At 42.4% G+C, this 27,767-nt stretch overlaps 2 protein-coding genes across 2 annotated transcripts in view; one reads left to right on the plus strand and one right to left on the minus strand.

Moving 5' to 3' along the window:
- The first annotated feature begins 5,694 nt into the window (after nt 1–5,694).
- METAP2 (methionyl aminopeptidase 2) lies at nt 5,695–27,337 on the plus strand. Its single transcript, XM_018563398.1, has 11 exons — nt 5,695–5,885; nt 9,795–9,905; nt 14,218–14,280; nt 15,935–16,037; nt 17,354–17,515; nt 19,778–19,959; nt 20,054–20,148; nt 20,231–20,327; nt 23,376–23,479; nt 23,571–23,686; nt 26,749–27,337. The coding sequence occupies exons 1-11, from the start codon at nt 5,729–5,731 to the stop codon at nt 26,999–27,001; spliced, it is 1,443 nt and encodes a 480-aa protein (XP_018418900.1). The 5' UTR covers nt 5,695–5,728; the 3' UTR covers nt 27,002–27,337.
- Nucleotides 19,468–27,767, minus strand: part of USP44 (ubiquitin specific peptidase 44) — a 49,285-nt gene continuing 40,985 nt past the window's right edge. Inside the window, exon 7 of the mRNA XM_018563397.1 lies at nt 19,468–19,477. The gene's annotated coding sequence lies outside the window, so the exon portion shown is untranslated. The remainder of the gene's footprint in view (nt 19,478–27,767) is intronic.

Here is a 27,767-nt window from a genome sequence, read left to right on the forward strand (position 1 = left end):
TATTTCTATTTTCTGGTATATTGGGGAACATTACAGTAAAAATACATTATTTTATTACTTTCACTGCTTAAATATTTCAGGCACTTTTTGCTAAAACCAACAGCTACTGATATCCTACATTACAAATAGAATCCAAACATTGGCATGACAGCCCTGGTGTCTACACCTTTAAAAACAAGGTTGCAATGCCAGCTCCCATATTTCTATCCTGACAGATTCATTTTAAAGCTGAAGACCAGCCAAAACCTTTTCTTTTTAATTTTGGATAGAAAGGAAGGTTTAGAACCTCTCTATTAGATTCTTATTGTTGTCTGTATCCTCATAGGGGACAATTGTCAGGGGGACACAAAATAAGGGTGAATCCAAGCTGATAGCTGTCACCAGAACAGGAACTGACGGGCGATCTTCCAGTAGGGGCACCTCTTCACGTGATAGCCCTCAAACGGGGGAATTCTCACTTAAGCAGAGAGTCCCTCTCCTTTTCTTTGTTGTGTCCAAAAAGTAAGTAAGAAAAAATGTCCCTCCCTAAGGCCTGGTTCACCCCTAAGCGTTTTACAGCGTGTTCCTACGCGCTGTAAAACGCTCAACATGTGAAAACCAATAATTGCCTATGGGCATGGTTCCCACCTGGGCGTTTTACAGTGCGTAGGAACGCGCTGTAAAACGCCCTGCGCCCAAAGAAGTACAGGAGCTTCTTTGGGGCGTATTTGCCGCACGTATCCATTAGGATACAGCCGGATAGCCCTCGGAAACCCGCCTCACTATGTTGCTGCAAGCACTATTTTGTTCGGACCGGACTGGACCGCAGGCATAATGTGCCTTGCGTTCCCGTGTGGCCGATCGCATTGCGGCCAGAGGATGTGGCTACGGTGCCATTCACTTCAATGGACCACCACGCCCCCTCCTGCCCCACAACATAGTGAGCCGGCCGCAATGTGATGCAGTGCGTTCTGGCCAGAATCTGGCCGGATTGCACTGTCTCTGGTGTGAACGAGGGCAGAATGTTCATTAGCATCACAAGTTGTTTACAAACATAACCATTAGAGTCTATTTGATAAACTGTAGACAGCAATGTACATGTACATGTTATTTTTATAACATGTCAGATCACACATGTATGTATATCAATAACAAATACATGACTACATAAATTCAGATTGTTTTTGCTACAACAAGTAAATCACTTAAAACATGTTGGTGCCACTTGGTGTGTATATGTTTAGAATGTTAAACCCCCACTATGCAGCAACAAGGGTATATGTAAACTCAATGGCAAAAAAGTTTTAAAAAACACATAATTTTATGACTAAATAGGGCACATTAAAAAAATTAGAACTGATAACACATTTTTAATATTTTGCAGCATGCAATACATTTGACATTGTCAGCTTGCTTACTTAATTGATGTGTCACAATAGCACTTACGGGAACTAATAAAAACTGTCATAAAATCTATAACTAACACAATGGAGGGAACTTACCAAAACTGGAGCAGACAGAATCTGGAGCAGCTGCTTATAGTAACCAATCAGCTTCTCTCTTCAGTTTGTTCATTTACGTTTTTGAAATGATAGAACCTGATTGGTTACTATGGGCAATTGCTCCAGATTCTGCCTGCTCCAGTTTTGATATATTCCCCTCAGTGTGTATGTTATCAAGTTACAAACAACAGCAAAAAGAAAAAAGAGAGCTAAATAAAGAAAAGAGAGAGAAAGAAGACATTTATAATAAGAGACATTTTATTTGCTCTTAAAAAAAACAATGAATACTTAAAAACCGATAAAATACAGAACTTACATTGGGAAAATGGGTTTGTTACAAGTTGAAGAGGTGAGTGTTCACTGGGGAGAGCAGTCCTGTGTTCAGTGTTGTGCACTGTAGAGTTTGAAGGATGGTTGCCTAGTTACCATACGCATTCTTTAGCTGTGGATTTCGTTTCTGCTTTCCATGCAAAGGGCTGTTTTCAAGAGCTACTCTAATAGTGACATCATGAGGTTTCCCTTATATTACAGATGATTAGGAAAGAAGATTTCCCCTAACATTTTCAGTGACAAAGTAGATACATACTTTTAAAGTAGTAATAAAACTCTCAATAATTAATTTTATATTTTGCCCAAGCATTTACAGTCACCATGTTTCCAAATAGCTCCAACTATCTTATCTCAGCTTCCCTGAACTTCCTGTCCACTATTAGATCACAAGAGTGCACAGTCTCCAGCAGCCATCCATCTACTAGCTTGGAGAAGGGAGGAGTGGAGTTTTTTGCTTTGCTGTGCCTGTATGGTTGTGGAGACACACACAGCTTACGAGTACAAACAAAGGTGGTTCCATAAGACCCTGCAAGAGAAAGGAGCCGCCCAAAAACAGGATATCAAGGCCAGTGCTCAGGGGACCAGCTGATTCTACATGAAACTAAAACTTTTAAACATCAAGGAGCAGCATCCATTGTAAGTGATTTTATCAGCTTTTAAAATACCTTAAAACATTTGACTTTAATATCACTTTAAGCACATATATGACCAGTAAAGCTGGCCATACACCTTACAATTATCTGCAGATTTTCTGTGGTCAGATGGAAAAGGTGCAACAGATTCCTCCATCTACACTTATGTCCACCTGGGACAATCTGTTGCACTTTTTCCATCTGACCACAGAAAATCTGCAGATAATTGTAAGGTGTATGGGCAGCTTAAGTATGTTCACACTGCACTCACAGCTCAGTGTACAATCCTGGCATCTACAAGGTGGGCTGAACGGAAGAAATTGACCAGATTCCTCCATCAACACAAACAGTGATCGAGGAAACGCCTGCTTGCATTGTATTGTCAGAATACCCGATCAGAGCGGGCAGCTCATTGGCTGCCGGCTCTGTTCGTACGAAGATTTTCCAGCTGGCTCCTTCCATCAGCTGATCGAGGAATGCCAGCTGGAAGGGAGCCGACAGCCCCGTACACTGGCCGAATTTCGTCCGGTACATTAAAAACCGCCAAAATTCAGCCAGTGTATGGACACCATTAATATTTTTATTCAACTTTTTTTGTCCTGTCATCGAACCCCTGTTCTATTTCTGCTCGACGACTCCATCATGCACAGATCAATGTAATTTTCGCATATCGTTTGTTAGCTATACTAGCTGGCCGAATGTTGTCAAGCGACCGATCGGATTTTCATTTGCACATGTGCAGTGCTGTTGCGATTTTTGTTGTACAAAAGCGACATTAATCCATCGACTTCCGTCAGTTTCGATGAGTTTTCTAGTCTGCCCGTTCAACCAAATGTGGCCAGTTGTACAGTAATTGCGATCGCGCACTTCCCATCAACTGGCCAATTATGGCACGATAATCACAAGGTGTATGGGCACCTTTAACCACCTGCTGTCCGGTTGTTGTAATTAAACGGCCGTACATCGGCTTCTTGAGAGCGGGTGGGCGTCTTTAGACGTCCCATCCCGTCTCGCTCGTGTTTGCCACTAGGCGGCGGGCTCGAGCGGGAAACCGGCTTTGAATGTAAACAGCCAGCGTTGGCTGTTTACATACAAGCGTTCAGGCGTCTGTAGAGATGCCCAATCGCTTGCAATATGCGGTCTGGTGTGCGTCCCCTCCGTCGCTGTCGCCACCGGCGATCCCGGGCTCCGCTGTTCCCGGTGTGAGCCCGGGACCAGCACAGCAGCTCTGCGGCCGGAGATCAAACGGAGCTCAGTACACGAGCTCCGTTTGATCTCCTCTCCTCTTCTGAATGCAGGCAGTGATGTGTATTACATCACTGCCTGCATTCAGTGTCACTCTTCAATACAGAAACCGGAGAGAACCTGGTGAAGCATGTCCCTGCTTTATCAGTTTCTCTGGGGGTCCCTAGGTGATATTAGGGGTCTTAAAGACCCCTGATGTCTCCATAAAGAGGACCTGTCACTGCAAATTGGCTATCACATAGGGAGCTTGTTTTCTATGTAATAGCAATAAAGTTGAGTGGAAAAAAAAAAGGTTTAAAAAAATGTAAGTTACAAAAAAAAATAAAAAAAAATAAAAATGACATATCAAAGCAATAATAAAAAAAATGAAAGTCCCCCACCCCCACATGCACATGCAAACATGCGTCAAGCCCGCCTACCCGCGAAAACAACGATTACATCCATTGCGCCGCACATGTTACATATCGCCGCGAACGTCGGAATGAGAGCAATAATTCTAGGGTCATCAATCACTGATAACACTAAACTAATGAGCGGTAAAAGCTTTTAAAGCATCAGCTATGGTCAATTTTGAGTATGGTAGTTTTTTTGCGATTGAACGGATGCGCGCAATTTTAAAGCTTGACATGTTTGGTGTCTATTTACCCGACGTGACCCCATCTTTTATATTTTACCAAAAAATTTGTTTTATAACATAACGTAGGGAGAACAGGTTTTTTTTCAAAATTTTCGGTACTTTTTTCATTATATAGTAAAAAAAAAAAAATCCGTAGTGGTGATTAAATACCACCAAAAGAAAGCTTTATGTGTCCCCAAAAAAATTGTATAAAATTAATTTCAGTACAGCGTTGCATGACGCAATAAATGTCAGTCAAAGTACCGCAACGCTGAATACTGAAAAATGGCCTGGACAGGAAGGGGGTATAAACAGCCCCGGTCAGCAAGTGGTTAAAGAGTATGCGGCATCACTAACGTATTTAACACCCAGGCCAGACCATTGTTTCCACCCACCTGCTGTATATGGCATTATTTATTGCAGTAATAATGTTAAAATGTAATAATATTAATAAAAGAATCACAGAGGGTGAAAATATTGGTGTCCGCTATCATCAGTTGTTATTGTAGATGTAAGTCGCTACACTGGTGGTCAATTGAAAATGACCCCCTTGCATTGGTGGTCAGAGTAAGTGGAAGGTCAATCTACCATTGTTCACTGCCCAATGAACCCCTAACAACCTCAGGAGGAACCCTGGTTGAGAAAGGCTCCCCTAATAAATTCAAAACGAAAAACCCAGTCACACCATATCCAGTGCGTTCCGGCGCAGCGCGGTTTCAGCCCGGACTGCATAGATCAAGCCGTGCCGCATTCTGTGGTGGGAGGGGGTGTAGTGGTGCCATTCATGTCAATTGCACCACAGACACCCCCCCACCCCCCCCCCCCCCACCTGCAGTGCGATCACCTGCACCGAAACGCGTGGTAATGGAATGCTCTGCGTTCTGGTGCAGTCCAATTGGAATAAATAGTGCATGCCGTGCAGTTTCACATTGGATTTATGTACAGACCTGGAAGAAATACACAAATCACACCAAGTAAAAATACCCAGATCTCTTGTATTTAGACAATATTTGCTTGTCTCTGAGGTAAGTTTAAAAAAAAAGATTTGGCTTTAGATATACTTTATGTGCTCATCCCTGTGCTTTATTTCCTCAGTGATGTGTCCATTGCCTAAATATTGTGTATTAAAAGATGTCCCTCTGTCCCATTTTAGAAGGAAATAGGAAGTATTCTTCATATAAATAGTATATGGTACAGTCTGTGTACACAGGAAGGGTTCATATGTCTTTCACTACAATCAAGGTGTAAACAGCTCCATGTCTACCTCGCTGCATGAGAGCTGCAACACGCATGCGTCCACAACATGCTGGTCAGGGCCGACAGCTCAGTCCTCCACCATCCCAGCATGCACCTGTGCGCTCCTCCCACCACTCTCACAAGTCTTACAGTTTGGTGGCTCGCTGCCTTCCCCTCTCTCTGGTAAGATGGCGGGCGTTGAGGTGCAACGAGAGAGCCCCAGGGTGGAAGAGGAAGACGGTGAGCGCCATGTGAACGGGGAGCTGGAGGAGGACGAGCTGACGGCTGTAGGGGACAGTGCGGCGGGGAAGAAGAAGAGGAAGAAAAAGAAGAAGACCAAAGCGGGTGAGAGGAGGAGGGGAGGCCCCGGGTGTACACATGGAAAGGTGCTCGGGGTGGGAGCCGTGTGCCCCTGTGTAGGACGTCCTCGGCCTACTGTCTTAATGGGTCATGTACAGCTCCAGACGTGTGTACACAGCTGTATGAAGAGGGTCATGGACCTGGCAGCCTTCTCCAGATATTAAATGACTATTTAATTTACTCAGTGACTCCTGTCATCACCCCATGCATGTCAATATAGGTCCATGTACTCTCATAAGTCACTGTGCATTCAATCTTCTCATGCATGGTGCTAAAACCTGACCTTAAAGTATAGTATACATGGGTACATTTTCATGCGTACGCTTGTATGAAAAATCTCATCGTAACGTCTTAGCGATTTGGCTTTCAAAATTGTTTTGTTTTTCGTTTTTATTTAACATTCGATTTTTGGGAAAAATGGAAATAGAATTTCGTTTGATTGCGAAAAATGTTCCAACATGCTCCTTCAAAGTTTTTTGTCACTGCGGGACAAAATCGATCATCTAACCGCATCAACGATTAGAAAGAGCGTTCCAAAATAGATTTCGTTGTTTGACATTCTAACCGTTTATACCTGTGTATGTAGGTGTTATGTATGCTGACACTTGGTGGCGTATGACATAAAAAAAATCAGGCATACTACCCTGCCTATTATTTAACTGGACCTCGTTGTCTATAGTGCAGCAGTTTCCAATTTAAATACATTTTGAACACCCATTGAGCGCAGATTTAAAACTAATACATATTACCCTGCCTGGGTGCCACAGCCGCCCATGGAAACGCGCTGGTATGTGTAAGCATGTGCATCCATGTAGGGCTGCAGGTAATGATTATTTTTATAAACGATTAGTTGCCCGATTATTTTGTCAATTCATCAACTGGTTGCATTAAAAAAAATCTTTCACCAACTAATCGATAATGGAATAGTTGCAATCTATTCTCATAATCGGTTAGTTGTTGCAGCCCTACATCCATGTACAGTCCTAACCACAGACATTTGGGGTTGAATGTGTGTGTGTGCCATACAGGCATACAGTGTGAGTACCATACAGGCATACAGTTTCAGCTTCTAATTGATTGCTACGGGTGGCTGTACGCAGTAGCTGTTTCAACAAGGTGGGGGACATATGACCAATTTTTCATGATATGGCCCTAGGCGCCCATGTGCATGAAGCCCTTACCACATCTGACACCCCGGGGGGTTGTCGGAGGCTGTGCTTGTGCACCACAGCTGCTCCACCTTCCCAACCTGAGAACAACAAAGTTCCGGGGAAGCCTTGCACAGTCTGAAAAGTGTCATTGTAGATCATGCAAAGCTTGCCATTAGTTTAGTTCAAAAGCTGATTGGGGTTTTTGCCTTCCACTCTGCTGCCCAGCAGGTTTTAACCCTTCCCAGTCCAAAACGAAAAAGTTTTTACTGTAATTTTTAGTTTATCATGAGAATTGAATTATGAAACCGTTAGCCATTGCTAATATGTCATTCAAGGTGCCGGCCCTTTCTGTTTGTATTGTTTTACTCTAGTGGGCCCCTGATCTGGAGTAAGCAGACAGCCATTGAGATCTGAAAAGTCAGCGCATGCATGTTTCCCCAGATAACAGTACAGTGAAGATGGCATTCCTGAAGCTGAAACTAACTTGCAAGCTCCAGTTGTTTTCACTTGTCTGGCATAAGGGCAGGTTCACACCATTTTCCGGACCAGATCTGGGTGTGGAAAATGGTGTGAACCTGCCAGCAGTTCCAGTGCATTCCAGACCAGACAAAATAGGACAAGCAGTATTTTTCTGGTCTGGAACGCACTGCGCTGGTGTGAACAGAGGCCAGAAATAGCATAGGGATGCATTTTGGCTCCGGAAACAATCTGGTCTGGAGATCTGGATGTGGTGTGAATGGGCCCTAAAGCAGAGCATAGATGTGTGGTGCTTGGATGTGCAAGCTGACAAAGTAAAACTGAAGCCAATTTTGTTTTGTATTTTGGATAAGGGAGGGGTTTTAATCTGCAAAGGTTAAATGTTCATTAACTCCAGGGTGGGAGAAGAAGAGGCTATATTACTTACCATTTTCCTGGCACAAGCTGTTGGCTGTCTCTTGATGTCATCACATACTGTGTGAGTGCAACAGATTCCTCATCTACGCTAAACTGTGTGGATGGAGGAATCTCCCACTGGGCCAAGCTTCAGTATCTTGCTAGTCGGCCCCGCTGGCTCTCAAAATACCTGAGCAATGGCTGCATCCAATCGGATTGTTCAGGTATTTTGACAGCCAGCGGGGCCGACTAGCAAGATACTGAAGCTTGGCCCAGTGAGATTCCTCCATCCACATAGTTTAGCGTAGATGGAGGAATCTGTTGCACTTTTTCCATCTGACCATAGAAAATCTGCAGTTAGGCCCCATTCACACTTAGCGTCATGAAAATCACGCGATTTTGAGCGATATTGCGCGACGAGCGTTATTGAGCGACGTATCGCGTGACTTTTTCCTATTGGGCTGTATGCAATCAGGAGCAAAATCGCTCGAAAAAAGGGTCCTGTAGGAGCGACAAGCTACCAGCGACGAGCTACAAGCGATATTGAGCGACGAGATGTGAACAGCTCCATTGAAATGGATTGGAGGAGCTACATAGAGCGATATCGCGTGGAAATATGAGCGATATCGCTGCAGAAATCGCCCGATAAATCGCTCAGTGTGAATGGGGCCATAATTGTAAGGTGTATGATCAGCTTTAGACTTAACAAGTACCATTGCAGTGTGGAGGGGCCTCATTGCAAAGTTTTTTTGTTTTTTTCTTGTGCCTGGAGTTGGGATTTAATGTGACATGGCCCTGACTTCACATGAGAACGGTCAGCCAGAGGTATCTGCTGTACCACCATTAGATGTAATGATCATCATCTAGTCTTTCTGATAATCTTCATATAGTCAGTCCACACACTGTTCACAGTTTGTGTGGTGAACAAGTGAACCTCATAGGGACTGCTTACCCTATCCTAAACTCGGGTCTGGCTTTGAGTCATGGCCAGGGAACTGTGACATATTTTTAGAGGAGCGTCCCTTGGAAACAGGCAATTTAGTGCAATTAGCGTCTCCACCTATCTGTTTGTTCTGTCTTCATACTATGGACTTGATGCCTATAATGCTTGTAAACTCAGCAGTAATATAATTATTACTCAGCAAGATTTTCTAGATAGAGGTAACAATTAGTAAAGGAAAAACTGCATGTGATGCTTCACAATAACTGGTACTAATATTGTATCGGTGTCACCTAGGTAATGATGCAAATTAATCCCCCCTGGGCAAGTGGGGCACATTTGTTTGTCATAGGGAATTTATAAAAATTATGACTTGAACCTTTACAAGGACAGTTGGATCAGTTCTACTCTAATTTTCGGGTCAAGTCATTGCTAATGTTGTCTCCATGGTTTTGGGGTTTTTTAATTGCCTTTCATATACTGTGTGACAAGTGTTTTTAATATAAATGTGATTTCATTATTAATGCATATGTTTTTAATAGTCCCCTATGAATATACTAAGGGGCCCTAATAGAGGTGAATTTCAGTCAGCATTAGTAATCCTGCTCATATAGAAGCTTTCTAAACTACGCTTGGCCTGGCGACCCAAGACATTTACAGATTTACTGGCTGCATTGTAGTCTGATCTCTGATCCTTTACAATACAGATAGCATTGGTTTAGAGTAAAATTTTGAGTTTAGCCAACTTCACTAAACTGGCAATCCTCTGAAGTCCTGCCATGCTTATATTTGGCCTGCAAGCAGAGATGACATAAATACTGTTCATAAATATTGGCCTGTCCTAAACACAGCTGAGCTACCCAACTTAAACACCATGAATAGATCTGGTTTACTTTAATAACCGTTAATACTTCTGTTCTTATATTTTAGGACAAGAACCTGAAAAAGGAGGAGAAGCCGCAGCCCAGATTTTAGATGATGTGACAAAACAACTAGAGAAACAAGCACTTGAAAACAAAGATAAGGATGATGAGGAAGAAGGTTTGTGCATCTTGTATTATCTGAAGGTCTACATTTTAAGGAGATGAAAATGTCAGTCGGACAACCTAGTAGGTTCTGCTTTTATACCAAATCAATCCGCACAGCTTGAATGCATTTACAGCAATACATTTTAGCAAACAAAGTTCTTTAACCCCTTCATGACTGAGCTTGTTTTTAGTTTCTGTTTAGTTCAGTAAATGACTGACACACTTTTGAAATTTTTGCTGTGTGATTCTTCCACGCCAGTAATATACTGTCTTACAAAGGGCACCCATACATATTATATATTGTTTTTTAGAGGACAGATAGGTACACATGTGATATAAATTTATAGTCCTAACTCCTCACGTGGAACAAATAAAATATAAAAAAAGAGGAAAAAACGTAAAGAAAACACTTTTTTTTTTCCTCCAGTTTTGATTTGCAGTATTTTTTAGAAAAACAGCACAACTAAAAAATGAATTAAATACATTCATTGTTTTTGTCCTTTATTTGGAAACGCCTCACATTCCTAGGATTTTAGAAATGTTTCTGTACTTCTCAGCCTAAAACTAAAACCTAACATTTTAATCTTTTTTTCTCAAAGTGGTCACCTGGCATAGACTGTCACTAAGTGTCACACTTAGTGACAGCAACATACTTGGAACATCACTGTCATGAGGGGGTTAAAAATAAATAACCCCTTAGGGTGAAAAACAGATCTGCAGCTCAGCTGCAGATTTTTAATTGTAAGGGATTAATTTTTATATTAATGATAGTATAAAAATATATTTAAATACATCATTTTTTATTTGTTACATTTATTTTTTTGCACTTTATTTAATTTTTACACTTTTTTCACTATTTAAAAAAAAATGTTTTACATTTTTATTTTGTTTAATTATATCAAGCAGTCATTGTGAATTAATTTCACTATTACTGCTTGATAATTTAATACATTTTTGGTTATTAGGCTGTTTCAAACTTAAGAACAGCCAATAATGACCTTAGTGACACTGATCCTGCAGCCATTCAGGATCAGATGTCACTAAAGGTTTTCCGATCGTTCCCACAATGACAGAAACCTGCAACATTTTTTCAGCAATAGAAACATGTAGCTTATGTTTCTATTGCTGAAAGTTTAGGGAAAAAAAGCCGGTATACATTGGGATTTCCTGATCTATACCAGCTGTCAGAGTGATGGCAAGAGCTGCAAATGCCGCTCTGCTCTCACTGTCAAACACCCGGTTCCTGAAAGGGATCGAGTGTCTGAAAAAGCTTAACTCATTCATTAATGGATGCCTCAATACTGATGCATTCATTAATTAATGATTCCCAGCAGCTACCAGCATTACAGAGCCCCAAATAACTGGTCACTTTCAGTGTACGTGAGCAGTAATTTGGGCACTTCGTGGCGGGACGTAAAGTGTACGTCTCCCGTCACAAAGGGGTTAAAGTTATTTAAATTGCAGCTATTTCTCCATTGTTCATCGAAGGACACAAGAATTCAGAAACAGCTGGGTTATACTGCTGCCTAAAAGAGGTTGGGACACTAACAGAGTAGTTGGAAGCCACCCCTCATTTACCACGCCTCTACCCAGCATGTCTCAATGTTTTGCTAGGTTTTTAGGTGGTTGCATGCCTTTTTTCTCAGCTCTGCTGAGAAATGTCTATTTTTTTCAACGACTTCTTTGCTTTGTGGCATTTTTCTTGGTGATTCAGTGAAGAGCTGTACACCACTGCCTGAGCTGGTCTTGATATAGCGGCTATCTGGAACAGCATTTCCTTAGCACTAGCTTTGCAGTCTGTACCTAGACCACACTGGACTAGACATGCAGGGCTAGCATGGAATGTGTTCTTTGGGCACAGGGTTCTGCATTGTGGCGCTTTCCAGAGCTTTGTGCACTGTTAGCTAAAGAGCGCTATTCCTGGTGCAAGGCCGTGGCAGAGCTACAAATGTGAACTTGTCTCTGAAGACTCACTTGGTGAGTAAGGTCGATCAGGCTGAAGCATTGGGAGCTATTTCACTGTTTGCACTGCTGGGCGCCTTTTTCAAATTTCTTGCCTCCATTGGTTTTACCGTGGTAAGTGTTAAAGCTGAAGGATTGATCGCTAACCTCATCTGCTAGTTTGGAGTTCTACGTGCACTCAGTGCTCTTTCCCAAATACAGTGATTTGATCACTTTCAACTGCCTAAAACCCTAGTCGGCACCAGGTGCCCAGGTTCTTAAGTACGTGAGGCCTTGCCTTACTTTGGGTCTAGTTGCTACCGCTACGCGGTGCAACATGTCTTCCTAAAAACTGCCAGGACATTACTTCTGCCACGGTGACCTTAGCCCATACACTTCTGGGGTCGATGTTTTAATATCATTTGAGTCTCCTCTTTCAGGCATGGCCGAAGCCTTCTCCACAAGGACCTCTGTTTTTCGCTCTGGACTTTGTACTCAGTTACTGGAGCGCTCTGCCTGCAGAGGCTCTGTGTACTCTGGCACTGTCTCCAGCAGTGTCTATCTCTGACCCTCCTGAGCCTGAAATCAGGCCCATCCTGTAGCATGTGTTACTATTAGTTTCCAATTCCCAGCAGTCCTTTTTTTGTTTTTTTGTTATGCTAGTCTTCTGCAGTTGACTGGGGGCTTGTGGGTACATCACGTGCACCTTACCTTAGCCAAGCCCTCTTCAGGGTTGAGACCCCTGGGCCCATTACCTGTCTCAATGGTCTTTTGGGCTATCCTTTTGGAATCTTGCATTGTGAGGCTTCTCACTTTTCTTTGGATATCTCTTGCGCGCGTATTGTGTGGCTATGCATCCTCATTCTTTTCTGATATTCTTCCCTCCATGATTCCAAGGTTTGGGATCGTAAAGCTTGAGTCTCATTTTATAGAACAGCTGGTCTGCTTTTGTGGCCCTGTCTTGTCCATGGTTCTGTCTGGGGACCGTTTGTTGACTGCTAGTGTGAGCTCAGTGCCCCTTTGGGTGGAGCCATTCAACCATTGGGTGGTCTCTTTTGTATGGGTTAGGGCAGCGGTGGCGAACCTATGGCACGCGTGCCAGGGAGGGCACGCGGGGCCCTCTCTGCTGGCACGCGAGCCCAGGTTCAAGGACCACCAATTGAAATAGATCCGACCGACCCGGATCGCCTCAGTACGCGATCCAGGCCAGTCACAATCAGGCAGCGGCGGCCTCTATAAATGTTTGATTATGCGTGTTTCCCTATTTTGCCTAAGGCCCCATTCACACTGAGCGGAAAATCCCGCGATTTCCGCCGCGATGTCGTGCATTTTTGCCGTGCGATATCGCGAGAAGTTGCCGGCTAATTCAATGGAGCTGTTCTAATGTACAGCTCCATGTCGCGGTAGCAGGACCCTTTTTCACCCGGGTGTCGCACGATTTTTCTATTTTTGAATGCAGCCCGCCGGTGACGGTCACGCGACCGTCGCTGGAACGTCGCCCCCCAAATAGTCGCGCTATCCCGTGCGAATCCGCTTGTAAGGTATGTCGCTTGGTGTGAATGGGGCCTGAGGCAGTGATGTTGAATGTTTCTTAAACCCGAACTGCAATACAGTACTAAACTTATTTTCAGCGCTGGCACTTTGAGGTAAATAAATTGATTTTGCGTCGCAGTTTGGGCACTCGGGTTCAAAAAGGTTCGCCATCCCTGGGTTAGGGTATTGATACTCTGCAGCCTTCTATTCTTGTTGGCAGACTCCCCTGCCTTGCAAGGAAAGTCATCTGGTTCAGATTTGGCTTTACATGCTCCTGGTTGCAGATGGTTCCTGGTCCCTTCTCTGTTCTCTCAGTGGCTGTTGCCACCCCTTAGCTGGACTGCTTTTGGATGTCCCAACTGTTTCTGAATTCCTGTGTGGAGTGGACGGTGGAGAAAATAAGATACCATAAAATAGATTTCTTCAAGTCCATTGATCGAAACAGGTTGTGCCCCTTGGTGTTTTTTTAATACTGGATCAATGTACTGTTTACAAAACTGAGGCACGCCGGGTAGAGAAGGGGTTATACAATGGCTGTCTTTCTTTTGTTTGCCCGTGTCCCAACCTCTTGTACGTGGCAGTATAACCCAATGGTGAAACAGCTGCAATTTAAATAGCTTTTGAAGAATGGATTTTACAGTAAGTAGAACTTTTATTTTATTCCTCACTCCCTTAACCTAACTACATTTATACAGTACCAATAGGAATTGTATGCAGACAGGAATTTAAGTGTCTTGGACTTTCTAGTGACACCTGTCAAACCATTAGCTTGTGCTATGTTGTTTGTTTATAAGCTAGGCCTAATTTTTATACTAAATCCAAGTATGTTCGAATTCTTTTTCTATGTTAAGATGGTGATGGTAAAGGTGATGGAGCAGCAGGGAAGAAGAAGAAGAAGAAGAAGAAGAAAGGGGGTAAGTTTGTCTTAAATCTAAAATTAATAACCAAAATCTCATAAATACTTTAAAAGGTGTTCACCGTTTTTAATCTGCAGTATTCATTAAAATAACTTTTTATTCTGCCATAAAGTTCCTTATTCAGACACTGTGATGGGTTGAAAAAAGTATTCCAATTGTTTCACCATGTTACCTTTACCCCTGGTGAAAGACTGTAGGTGGCTGTGCCAACACACATTGTGCAGGCATGGTAAACCATTGTGCCCATTAATGTGGAGCCAGTGCTGGTATGCATGCATGTTCACAGGAAGTGGTTGAAATAGGTTGGAGGAGATCAGCAGTCATGAGTTGGTTTACATTTTCTCTCCCGACTGCCAGCTTTCTTGTAGAAGTTATGCAGTTAGCTTTACTGAACACCACCACCACCTTTCCCTACCTGCCATGTGTCCCAGGCGTACCTGTTGCCCTTGTGTGTTTTTTTTTTATTTTTTATTTTTTTTACTTAAAATCTATTTCAATGAACAGTAACGCAATTCCTGTATGGTCATATCTGCTTTTACAAAATATATAATATTTCAAGGGTTTTGTGTAATCTTGAGGTCTATTATGTGTTTTATCATATGTACATCAAAAGAAAACAGCTTCAAAAGGCATTTAATAGGCATTGTAAAATTGCTTTTCAGACTTCAATCCTTTTTAGTTCAAATAAACTTTTATACGTTTTAGAAAAACACTCTAGAAAGGAAACCGCGCAAAGTTCAGCAGCAAAACTGTTTCTAAAAGGTTTGACATAAAAGGTTGCTGTTGAAATGAGATGGAAAAACATAGCTAAAGGAGAATTATGAGGCGAGTGATTTTTCACTCAGCCTCATAATCTGAGCCGACCTGTGACAATGAAACTGTCACTCACGGCTCCCTGCAGGGATTCCCCCCCCGTCCGATCCTCCAGTGCTGACTGGCGGAACGGACGGCGCGGTTACAGCTGGCTCTGCCTCTAGGTAGGCAGAGCCAGCTGTCACTCACACAGCTGGGTGGATCCAGAAAGAATTGTCGGAATCTGTTCCGGCCGCGGCTGTAGCTCGTGGTATACTGAGCCTAGGGTGATGTGAGGACGCTAGTTTGTGTCCTCCCGTTACCCTCAGGAATGGGAGTGCAGGCTTCTGAGATAGGGCCTGTCTAAAAGCTGCTGTCATCCCCCCACGCCTGCTCCTCCTTACTTCTTCTCCCCGCGTCCCTGTGCCGATCGTGGATTTGGGCGGGCGGTGAGCGTGAGGCAGGGAGGAGGTGGAGCGTGGATGCAGGTGGCGGGTCTGGCAGCGGCGAGCGTGAGGTGGGGAGGAGGTGCGGCGCGCAGTGTGTGTGGAGCCGTGAACAGGGCCAACCAATCGGAAGCCGATTGATGATTGAAAAAGTTGACAGCGTTTTCAATAATCGATTATGTTGATTAGTTGTTGCAGCCCTAATGGATTTTATCAGCTTATGTGTGGCCTTAATTTTTGCACACATTTAGAAACAAAACGGGAATTATTAATTCTCTGCTGACCTGGCAGAAGAGGATGAATTAGAGCAGCTTTATAAGTAGGCAGAATCGTATTTTGGTATTAAAAAAAATCGCAAATGATTAATTACATGGTTTGATAGGTGTGCTCAATATCTTGTGATTTTCTTGCAGCCAAATCTCAAACAGATCCACCTTCTGTTCCTATTTGTGAACTGTTTCCAAGTGGAGCTTTCCCAAAAGGACAGGAGTGCGAGTATCCAGCATCCCAGGATGGGTATGTAGACGAGAGCATGGAAGAATCTGACCTTTTATACACAATAGTTTAGGGTTCTTAAAATGCACCTGTCAAGTGATATAAAATCTCATTTTATTTTTAAAGTGGAAGTGCAGCCAGTGCATTTTCAATGTAGTTTGAATGTAGTAATTGAAGTTTGTTTGCACATCTCTATTGATTTGCACATGTTTGCCTCTTATGTATTTTTATGGTATTTAATATCTATTGGTTTTAATAATAAGCACAGTTTTGATAACCTGAGACGTAACTTTTCCCCATTCTATACAAAACAAAAAATTTAGCTGCAGTGAGACTTTAACCTTTTCATTGCTGAGCCCTTTTTACATGTTTTGCACAATTTAGCCCCGAAGACCCCCCCCACATTATATATTTGAAAGCAGAGACCCAGTAGAATCAAATTGAGGTTGCAATTGTTATGCCTTATGATGTTTGTGTACCTGTTTATCAAATCAAAACTTGGAGTAAAAAATGTTTGAGTGCACATAAAAACAATATAATCAATCTTTTTGTAAAATATAAAATATGATCTTGCATTGAGTAAATGGATACCAAATATGTCAAGGCTAAAAACTGCATGGGCCTGTGACGCCAAAAACGACAGTACTTAAAAGTATCCATAGTCCACGCTCTAAATTCGATGTGCTGTAAGGGCTTTTAAAATACTTTTGAATGATTGCCCAAGCATTATTGCTTTAATTCCAGCAATGCGCTGCAATAGCTAATGTGTGGCGCACTTGTTGCTTTTGTACGCAAACGCATACAATGCATGTTTGTGTTGTGTGTAACAAGGGGGCTGATAAGTGCAGGTGACAGGTTCCCTTTTAAGGAGACATCAGGGGTCTATTTGACTGCTAACGTCACCTCTGTACTCCATTAAAACAGATTGTGCCCCATTAGCTTCTTCCCCAGCTACAGAGGTCAGGGAATTACTCTGAAACTGTAAGTGAGTGATATATGGGTTTATAGCAGCCAGGGAAGATCACTGACGAGGTAGACATCATGGATATCCTGTGCACCCAGGAGGGACTGGGAGGGAATGGTGCACATGGAAGTGTTCAGGCAGCTTTATAACCAGCTGAATCACTTCAGTAGAACAAGAGTGAGCTGAGGGAATGTAAACAAACTACCAGTTCTAGCTACCAACCCAGGATATGTTGGTGGCAGCAAAAAGGTTAAATGTTTGTGGTCTGTCACCGAACCATTCTGCCTTTTGTGTTTCTGATAAAGATAAAACCATTTCATGTAATTTTCTAGGTTTAAGTTTGTCATCGTGAATATATTTGCATATGTTACAGGCGTTCTGCTGCTTGGAGGACAACCAGTGAAGAGAAGAAAGCTTTGGACCAGGCCAGTGAGGAAATATGGCTTGATTTTAGACAAGCTGCTGAAGCTCATAGACAAGTGAGAAAGTATGTTACGAGCTGGCTAAAGCCAGGAATGACCATGATTGAAATCTGGTAAGTCGTTATTTTGGTGTGCTCTGGATCCACATAGAATAAGCAGATTGAAAATGTTGAATAGCAAAAATAGATTTGTCAAGCGCACTACCAATGTGGGATAAAAGATAGAAACTTTGGATATCAGTGTTTGGGTGTGCGAGCTCCTAGAAACAGGCAGGGGTAGCCTGTGTTATACCATAAGGAAACGGGGAGAAAAAGGAGCGCTTCAACCTAACACAATGGCTGGTATTAGGACGTGATATGTAACGATGTGATGATTATGTACCCATTTCTAAATTACTGTGACAGTCTAATAATGTAAAGAATGGCACTCACTTGATATGAAGATGATGGATGTCCTGTAGAGTTAACTGTTGACCAAAACCTCCTGAGGACTGAGGGTAATCCAGTTCAGTGACGTGCAAAGTAGTTATCGATAGGATTGTTCTTATTGATGGTGAGCAGATTGTATTGATATGGGCGATTCCTTTAGGGCTGCAGCTAACTATTATTTTCATAATCGATTAGTTAGCCGATTCTTAAGTTCGATTAATCTGATATTAAAAAAAAGGCTCCAGTGATGGACTACTAGTTTGTATTGAGATTGTAGTCCATCACGGGAGCAAGCTTGGAGCGGTGGAAGTAAAAAAAGAGTGTGGTGTGCAATATAGTACATTATACAGCGACGCAGTGCAGAATACCACCAGCTATAGAGGAATGTAGCAATAGTACATTATACAATAATTTACTATTGCTGGGATTTGTAGTCCTCTGTAGCTGGCGTTATTCTGCATTGAGCTGTATAATGATTATACGGCGAAATGCAGAATACCAGCAGCTATATAGGAATACAACAAATGGCAGCAATAGTACAACATTATACTATAATGTACTATTGCTGGGATTTGTAGTCTTCTATAGCTGCTGGTATTCTGCATTGCGCTGTATAATGATTATGCTGCGCAATGCAGATTACCACTGACCAGTTATAGAGGAACTACAAATCCCAGCAATAGTACATTATACAGTGCAATGCAGAATACCACCAGCTATAGAGGAACAAATCCCAGCAATAGTACATTATACAGTGCAATGCAGAATACCACCAGCTATAGAGGAACAACAAATCCCATCAATAATACATTATACAGTGCAATGCAGAATACCACCAGCTATAGAGGACTACAAAACCCAGCAATAGTACATTATACAGCGCAATGGAGAATACCAGCAGCTATAGAGGAACAACAAATCCCAGCAATAATACATTATGCACGGTGTTTAATGTATTATTGCTGGGACTTGGTGTTCCTCTATAGCTGCTAATGTTCTGCAGTTTGCCGCTTAAAAAAAAAAACAGGAAACATTAAAAAGCTCCCGGCCGATCTCGACTTACCTTGAATGACGGTGGGCAGCGGCGAGTCGGGAAGCTCACCAGGGCCAGAACCATGTCCTCAGCGTGTGCGGTGGGCGTGGTGTAAGCGGCGTCGCGTGAGCGGGTTTACAGGCATAGGCGTGGCGCGAGCAGCTTAAACGACGCGGGCGTGGCGTGAGCGGGAAATTTAAATTTTAGCCGACGATGGAGAACGTTGACAACGTTTTCCATCGTCGATTTTAATCGAATAATTGTTGCAGCTCTAGATTCCTTGAGTTCCATGAAGGGATGTGACCTGAAGTACCATGAAGTGATGAGAGGAAAAGCAGCCCTTGCACTGTCATACAGCGCACGGCTGCTTTTCCCCTCTCACTCAGAGCTCCCAAAGCTCATCTTGGCCAGCTAGTTCTGCCGCTGTCACTGCTTCTACAAGTCTGCCAACCTTCTTCCACTGCCTTACTGCCCCCATAAGCCTGACCTGTGAGCTCTGCCTTTTTACTGCCCCAACTAGCATGCCCTGCCGGTTCAAACATTCCCATTCCTCCCATCTACATCGCATTGATCGACAAATCTGACCCCACCCCAACTGCAATAGGGTCACATTCCTTCATGGAACTCAAGGAATCACCCATATCAATACAATCTGCTCGCCAACAATAAGAACAACCCTTGAAAATGTTGAAGGATCTCTCGCCATGTTTACTATGAATATAAGAAAAATAATCCTTTTAATAATTATGTCATTTGCCTCTGTAGGACTTGTATACATACTAAGCAAATGTAATCAACAGGCTTAAGCCTATTCTTGCAAAAAATAGATTTTCCCCATTGTAATGCTGTAACTAAAAAAACTTCATGATATACAGTAGAAAAGTTAACTTTTTTTTTTCTGTTCATACTTTTAGTGAAAAACTTGAGGACTGCTCTCGCAAGCTTATTAAAGAAAATGGACTGTATGCCGGTCTTGCTTTTCCTACAGGCTGTTCCTTAAATAACTGTGCAGCCCACTACACTCCTAATGCTGGAGATCCCACAGTGTTACAGTATGATGATGTTTGCAAGATTGATTTTGGAACGCACATCAATGGTAAGGCGTTGTAATTTGTATTTGTACATCAATACAGTCATTACGAAACCCATTGTAAGATTTTTTATTTTATTTTTGTTTCTTGGCATTACAGGTCGTATAATTGACTGTGCTTTCACAGTCACATTCAATCCAAAGTATGACAAGTTGCTGGAAGCTGTCAAAGATGCAACAAACACTGGAATTCGGGTATTTTTTCCAAGGAACTTTTGATTTTTATCTCAAGGAAATCTAATCGGCTCCTAATTCTTTTTAATTTTGCCTCCTTTAGTGCTCTGGTGTTGATGTCCGCCTTTGCGATGTTGGTGAAGCAATCCAGGAGGTTATGGAATCGTATGAGGTTGAAATTGATGGCAAAACATATCAAGGTAAACATATATTGCAGTGCATTCAGCAGTGACCTAAATCTAGTTTGCGAAAACCTGCAAAATGGTAATTTTAAGCTTGCTCTTTTAAAGGAGAACTATGGGGTTAGGGCTTTTCCCCATTGTTCTCCTAAGGGTAACAGGAGGACACAAACTAGCGTCCTCCCGTCACCCTAACCTCAGTATACCGCGAGTTGTAGATCGCGGTATACTGAGATGCCGCGAGTTGTAGATCGCGGTATACTGAGATGCCGCGAGTTGTAGATCGCGGTATACCGAGACGCCGCAGCTGAAGCGGATCCCGACAATTGTGCCGGGATCTGCCCAGCTGCTTGACTGACAGCTGGCTCTGCCTATCTAGAGGCAGAGCCAGCTGTACCCGCCCCCTCCCCCGTCTGTTCCGCCAGTCAGTGCTGGCGGATCAGGGAGGGGGGAATCCAGCCCCTCCCCTGTCACGGCAGAGAGCCGTGACAGGATCGAGAGGTGAGCGAACGCCGGTATGTGTTCGCTCACCTCCCGATCTACTGAGCCGACCTGTGACAGTCTCATTGTCACAGGTCGGCTAGAATTATGAGGTGAGTGAAAAGCATTCACCTCGTAGTTCTCCTTTTTTAATATAAAGAATAAAGATCTGAATCAGTTACTTTATAAGGGTCTCATTTTCATGCACCTATAGGTGAGACTTGGTGGCTTGTGTTGTGATTGCTGACACATGCTGTAGACGTGTGCTGTCATTCATAACACAAGCTGCCAGCTAGTACTCTAGTCTATCTCCCCGGAATAGAAGGCAGGTGGGTCTGGGCTCCATTGTGTGCCCTTCAGTGTAAAGGGAAGAGATGGACAGGTCTAGAATATAGCAGAGCTGCAGATGTTAGAACAGAATACTGATCAACAAGCGACCTCTGTTTGAGGGCTTGTTCACACAAGGCATCCATTAATGAAGGAATTAAGCGGTTACAAATACCGGAGTGCTATGAGCGATCTGGTATTTGACAGCTGAAATAGAATGGTATGCACATGCTCTCCTATTTCACTTTTGACAGCTTTGTGGAGATCGGACTTCCGATCTGTAAGGCTGTTAGTTACATTCTTCAGCACAGAAATATGTAACAAAATATTTCTATGCTGAAACAATGTTTTTTGGCTAGTTCACACTAAGCGCGGAGCAGAGCAGTTACAGAACGGATCAAAACTGCGTCCAATCTATTCCAATGGTATTTTGGGCTCTAATTCACACGAGAGCGTTCAGTTCCAAAGCATGTGGAAAAACTGCAGCATGCCCTATTTTTTCTGCTCTGGAATGCACCAAAACGCATCACAAACGCACGCAAATGCCCTGGAATGCACTAAAAGCCAATTTTAGACTTGAATTTTCTTTTTTTAATTACAAAAATGGCCCGGAACGCATCATAAACATGGCACAACACAACATGTGCAGAAACTCATGCAGTTCTGGTCCGCATTTGGTGTGAACAAGCCCTTAAGGCTTCTGATCATCTGAGAATGATCAGAAGCCTTTAGTGAGATCTGATCCTGACATGCTGTCAGGGTCAGTATTACTAAGGTTATTCTTGGCTGTTCCTCAGTTTGCAGCAGCCTAATAACCAAAAATAAAAATACTAAATTATCAAGCAGTCATAGTGACTGCTTGATATAATTGACCAAAAAAAAAGTAAAAGTGCAAAAAAAAAAAATATTATAATTATAAAATAAATTAACCCCTTACAATGAAAATCTGCACCTTTGTTCACCCTAAGGGGTTAATTTTTAAAAAAATCCCCCTCATGACTGTGTTCAAAGTATGCCGCTGTCCCTAAGTGACAATGACACTTAAAGTGATATTAAAGCCTCAATTTTGTTTTACATTTTCCCTTTAGGTGGACCCTCCTTTGCTGGAGGCTGTTGCTGCTTTTCTTTAACTGCCTCCGGGCCGGCCGTAGTAGAAAAACGGCCGGCCTGGAGCTCTCTAGATCTGAGCAGGCGTCTTTAAACGTCCGCTCCGACACTCGGCACGCGCGGGAAATTGCCGTTTTTTAAAAACAGGCAGCGATGCCTGTTACCATACAAGCGATCCACCGGATCGCGTGTATGGGGTGCCGATCGGTGTGTGTGTGTGTGTTTGTCCCCGCCATTGTCCCGCTAATCCCGGGCTCCGCTACCCGGGAGTAAGGGGAACAGAGGATCGCTTCGGGATCGGTCGGGGGGACTGAGGGAGAAAGAAGGTGCTGGGAAGTTTTTACCCTAATGCCTAATGCATTAAGGTAAAAAATGGCCAGACCTCAATACTACATGACAGTGACATTGTAGGCCACCTAACCACTATTGGTTTTTAGAGAAATAAATAATAAAATGTTAGCTTTTAGTTTTAGGCCGCAAAGTACAAACATTGCTCCTATGGTGGACTCAAACATTATAATCATAACTGGTGATAAAGCTTGCTCCTATGATGGACTATAATCTAACATTTAGTTTACGAATTTCTATTGAGATTGTAGTCCATCACAGGAGTGAGCTTGGAGCGGTGACTACTTTACAACACATACAGAGACCATGTGGAACAAAAGCAGCCACCCTCCAGAAGGGAGGACAGTGTCAGTACCAATTCAGAGACGATTTGAGGATCTACAGCTGAGTGACACACAAATAAGATACGCTTTTGTTAATGATTAAGATACTTGAATGTATTTTTAAGATTTAACTCCTGAGTTCAGTGTCACTTCAAGTGTTGGAAAGTATCTTCTTTGTACGCATAATTTCTCTTTTTTGTAAGCGATTGCTTTAGTATGTGCCTTCATTTGGAATTTATATTTGTCCTGCCCCTCCTTGGGGGCACATTGTGCTTGTGTAAGCAAAAGTATTAAAGGAAAGTAGATTTGCCAATCAATATGAATTGATTGTAGTTGTACCAACCCCTGGAACTGACAAGATCTCTCTAAAATCAAAGATTTCTGTCACAGTTGGGAGGGGCTTGTGATGTTTCTGTCTCTTGAAAGTCATTTCTAAATGTACTTTTTTCTCCCCTTTCTTTTATGAATAATTTCTTTTATGAAGTGAAACCCATTCGGAATCTGAATGGTCATTCTATTGGACCATATAGAATACATGGTGGTAAAACTGTGCCCATCGTGAAAGGAGGTGAAGCGACACGTATGGAGGTACAAGTTACAGTTCATGGTAGTACTTTTTATCTGCTTTCACATTGGTGTTCTGAAATAAAAAGAATACATTTTTTTGTTTGTTTTTCAGGAGGGTGAAGTGTACGCAATCGAGACTTTTGGTAGCACTGGGAAAGGAGTGGTTCATGATGACATGGAATGCTCTCACTACATGAAAAACTTTGATGTTGGGCATGTGCCAATTAGGTAGGAGTATATTCTGAATTCTGATCTATTTAAATGAAAATACTGCTGTACAGCAATGGATAAGGTTGTGTACTTTGTTTACATCTTTGGGCTACCTTTTCATTTCTATCTGTGAAAGAACTAGCATTGCGGTCTGCCAGGTCTTTCTCACCAGGGTGGAGTATCAAACAACAATCGGAACAAATCTTTCCTTTCATGTAGAGAGAGAAAAGGGCAGGTTAACGTGCTTGCACACAACAACAAATGAATACAAATACTCGGGTACTCAGGCATGCTATTACCGAGACCACAAAGCCGCGCAGAGCGAAGCAAAACTGTCCGGCACAGAGCTTTGCGTGCAGTGTGTGTGTGAGCTGAGTGCAGGCAGATGATTGACTGCACCTGCAGCCATCGGCTCGTGCGTAACAACCGGCCAGACGTCGCATCCCAACACGCGGGTGTATACGCGCAAGCTGATTGGCTGAAGATGACATTTTTCATCTTGGCACCCTCAGCTAGGCGAGCTGTCGCAAGCTGACGTGCCTGAGAGAAAATGACATGACACACTGCTCGCAAAGGCACTGCGCCACCGATTCGCGCGCAGTGTTTTTCGCAGCCTTTAGGCTCAGACGTTTTCCTCAGAGCCATGGCCTGTTCCAGTGCTCTCATCCAACTACTATTATGTGGCAAATAAGTTGCGCTCGGTCTAGTTGTGAATGGATGTGAAAGTGCTCTCTCAAAACCCAAAGGGGGAGATCACCTTCAGATAACAAAATAAATTTTAAATATAAAGTAGATGTCTCCACTAGTGATAGTGAACTAATGTTTGAAGATGCAGAACTCAACCCGGTGGTACTCGAGTGTATTGTATGTGTGTCGTGGGTTTTAACTGGCTAAACAAATCAGTTATATTGAAAACATCCGTAAAGGCATAATCATAAAGCAATAATATGTGAGAAAACAGTGAATAAAAGCACCTATATATAAAATCCAGTAAATAGTTAAACAACAAGTGATACGTAATAAAAACGAAAACGAAAAAATAAATATAAAATAAAAATAAATATAAATATAAAAAATAAAATAAAAAATAAATAAAAATATAAAAAAATAATAAAGTGCAGCCCAGTGCGTGTTAGTTCCTCTCAAAACGGGAACTACAGGGTTAATAGGCTCAAATCCAAATATCCTAAACAGTCATTTCAGAGAAATTGCGGTTTGCAAAAAACAGTAATTACTTTCCTTATTTCCGTAATGTCTGAGTGGAAAGTTTATTCGTTCAACTGAGGGTTCCTCAGGAATATTCACGGGGATCCATATCAGACCACCCAATGGTCCAGAGATTCTCGAACAAGACTGTGGTTGTAGTGATCCGGCACACTCTTTTCTCTCCAGATCTGTTGACGGGTCCCTATGACGGGTTTCCTAAAGACTCGCCTCCCGACTGGCGGCAAAGACCTGTAGAAAAAAGCTCCCAGGGGAAAACGAAAAAAGAAGGCAGGACCTTCTAAGTGTAGTAATTTAAAAAAGGTTTATTTCTTTTCTTGAAAAATAAGTAGATTGCACTTACAAGATAAATGATATAATCAAGCTTAAAATCGTTTAAAAGGATGTCGGCTGTAAGCGGCGAAGACAGATATTCCTTGACGCGTTTCGTTGATTTAACTTTTTCAAAAGGAGTCATGTCTTCGTCTCTCTCCCAGCTTTATTTAAAGTAATCCAATTACCTTAAGCAGTAACAGCTGGTACCAATTTGATCTCTCTAGAGATAAGAACATAATAGACTCACTTATACACAAAGTTGCTGCTGGTCTATTTAGTTATTTAGATTTCGAGTCACTCATTCCCAGCGCAGTGATTTTTGATTATTACTCATCCAACTACTGTTAATGCCTGCACAGAGAGGTGTATAAGGGCTGTCCCCTGCAGCTCCTATCTCCTACCCACTATTTGCTGCATTGCAGCCTTCACAAATCTCCCCAGCATTTAACACAGAGTCATTTCCTTCTCTAAGTCCCGTGCGGTCGGAGGATGGAAGCTAACATGTATGCATACACGCACGCACACTCCCCACAAGGTAGAAAGTCGAAGAGACTTGCAGAGTCTGCACTGAAACCGAGAAGGTAGGGAATTACGTTTTTTGTTTTTTTTTTTATTTGAAAAAGGTGCACCTTTTACTTTCTCTAGCTATACTTCTTCTTCTCTTATGGGAAACTGGCATTGGGAATTAACATATCTTCTTGGGTCACTTTAACTACCTCCCGGCCAGCCGCTGTGTATACACGGCCTGCCGGGAGCTTCTTGGATGTAACTGGGCGTGTATACACGTCCTGTTACATCCGCCCGCTCGAGCGGGAAATCCCCGCTATTTGAAAAGAGGCAGCGATGCCCGTTAATATACAAGCGATCCGCCGGCTATAGAGCCGGCGGATCGCTTGTATGAGGCCCCGAGACGTGCGCCCCCCTCCCGCTGTCAAGCTGGTCCCGGGCTCCGGTGTAAGCCCGGGACCAGCAAAGTGCCTCTGTCACAGGGGATCAGAGGGAGCTCGGTACACGAGCTCCCTCCGGTCCCCATTTAGGGCCATCAATCACTGATAACACTAAACTGATGAGCGGTAAAAGCTTTTAAAGCGTCGCCTATGGCCAATTTTGGGTATGCTAGTTTTTTGCGAGTGCGCGCAATTTTTACGCTTGACATGTTTGGTGTCTATTTACCCGACTTGACCCCGTCTTTTATATTTTACCAAAAAAGTGGGTAATATTAGTTGTTTTATAGCATAATGTGAAAAAAAAACTTTTTTTTCTCAAAATTTGCAGTAATTTCTCCTGAATATAGTAAAAAATAAAACCCGCAGTGGTGATTAAATACCACCAAAAGAAAGCTCTATCTGTCCCCAAAAAATGGTATAAAATTCATTTCAGTACAGCGCTGCATGACGGAATAAATGTCAGTCAAAGTACCGCAGCGCTGAATACTGAAAAATGGCCTGGCCAGGTAGGGGATCTAAACACCTGGTCTTGAAGTGGTTAAACTCAGTTGAGATTTTTTGTTGACCTACTCATTTTCTTTTTTTCCCCTTCAGACTTCCAAGAGCAAAACACTTGTTAAATGTCGTCAATGAGAACTTCGGCACTCTTGCTTTCTGTCGTCGGTGGCTGGATCGACTTGGAGAGAGCAAATACCTAATGGCTCTAAAGAACCTGTGTGATTTGGGTATCGTGGACCCATACCCGCCTCTCTGTGACATCAAAGGCTCCTACACAGCACAATTTGAACATACCATTCTGTTGCGCCCAACCTGCAAGGAAGTTGTGAGCAGAGGAGATGACTATTAAAGCTGATGTTGAACTTGATGCTGCCTGTCTTTAAATACTGCTTCTATGGAAGCATATTGTAAGAGGAATTTGGAAAAGTGATGTCCTAATTAGGACACCAGAAATTGGAATAAATGTGGATTAAAGGCATAGCTTTACTAACATTGGGCAAGGCTGACTTTCAGACCTATTTCTTCAGGGGAATGTTAATTATGCTAAATTTTATGTTTCAAATATTTTGCCTTCGAAATGCTTTTGAAATGTTTATATTCAGATATATTGGCACAAGTTTCTTAAACTTGTTTCTGTGGATACTAGCATTGCATTTTAACTCCCTGGAAACATCTTTTTTTTTTTTTTTTTATGCAAAAAAAAAAAATAAAGTTGAATTTTCAGATGAGAAATCTCATTTTACAGAGGAGTTCAATTCTCTATTCCTGAATTGCTGTGTGTAGATTGACCAGGATCTTACCTGGGTCTAGTCCGGGCAGTTGCAGTGTGATTTAAGGAGGGAGTGTATCCAATACAAATGTTTTTTTTGACTAAATAGGTTTACAACCTTCTTTGATCTAGTGACCTACAAAAATGGACACATTTGTTGGTACCCTTCCATGTAAAAGAGCCCATCATTTTCTGTGAAAAACTGAAACTAAACCAAAGTAATTGGCATCCATTATTTATTCCATATTTAATAAAATTAGACCTTGTTTTTGATTTTTACTTTGACAGAATATTTTAAATAATGAAAATGGCATGAATAAACAATGATGGGACCCTAACCTCATAT

This window comes from Nanorana parkeri, unplaced genomic scaffold (assembly GCF_000935625.1).
Source record: "Nanorana parkeri isolate BGI_ZX_2015 unplaced genomic scaffold, ASM93562v1 scaffold661, whole genome shotgun sequence".
Classification (NCBI taxonomy): domain Eukaryota; kingdom Metazoa; phylum Chordata; class Amphibia; order Anura; family Dicroglossidae; genus Nanorana; species Nanorana parkeri.

Excerpts from the sequence above, each read along its gene's own strand:
- METAP2 (XM_018563398.1), top strand. The coding sequence starts at position 5,729 with ATGGCGGGCGTTGAGGTGCAACGAGAGAGCCCCAGGGTGGAAGAGGAA. Across the intron at positions 14,281-15,934 it reads GAAGAAGAAGAAGAAAGGGG|CCAAATCTCAAACAGATCCA; the intron begins GTAAGTTTGTCT and ends ATTTTCTTGCAG. Across the intron at positions 19,960-20,053 it reads TTTTGGAACGCACATCAATG|GTCGTATAATTGACTGTGCT; the intron begins GTAAGGCGTTGT and ends TTGGCATTACAG.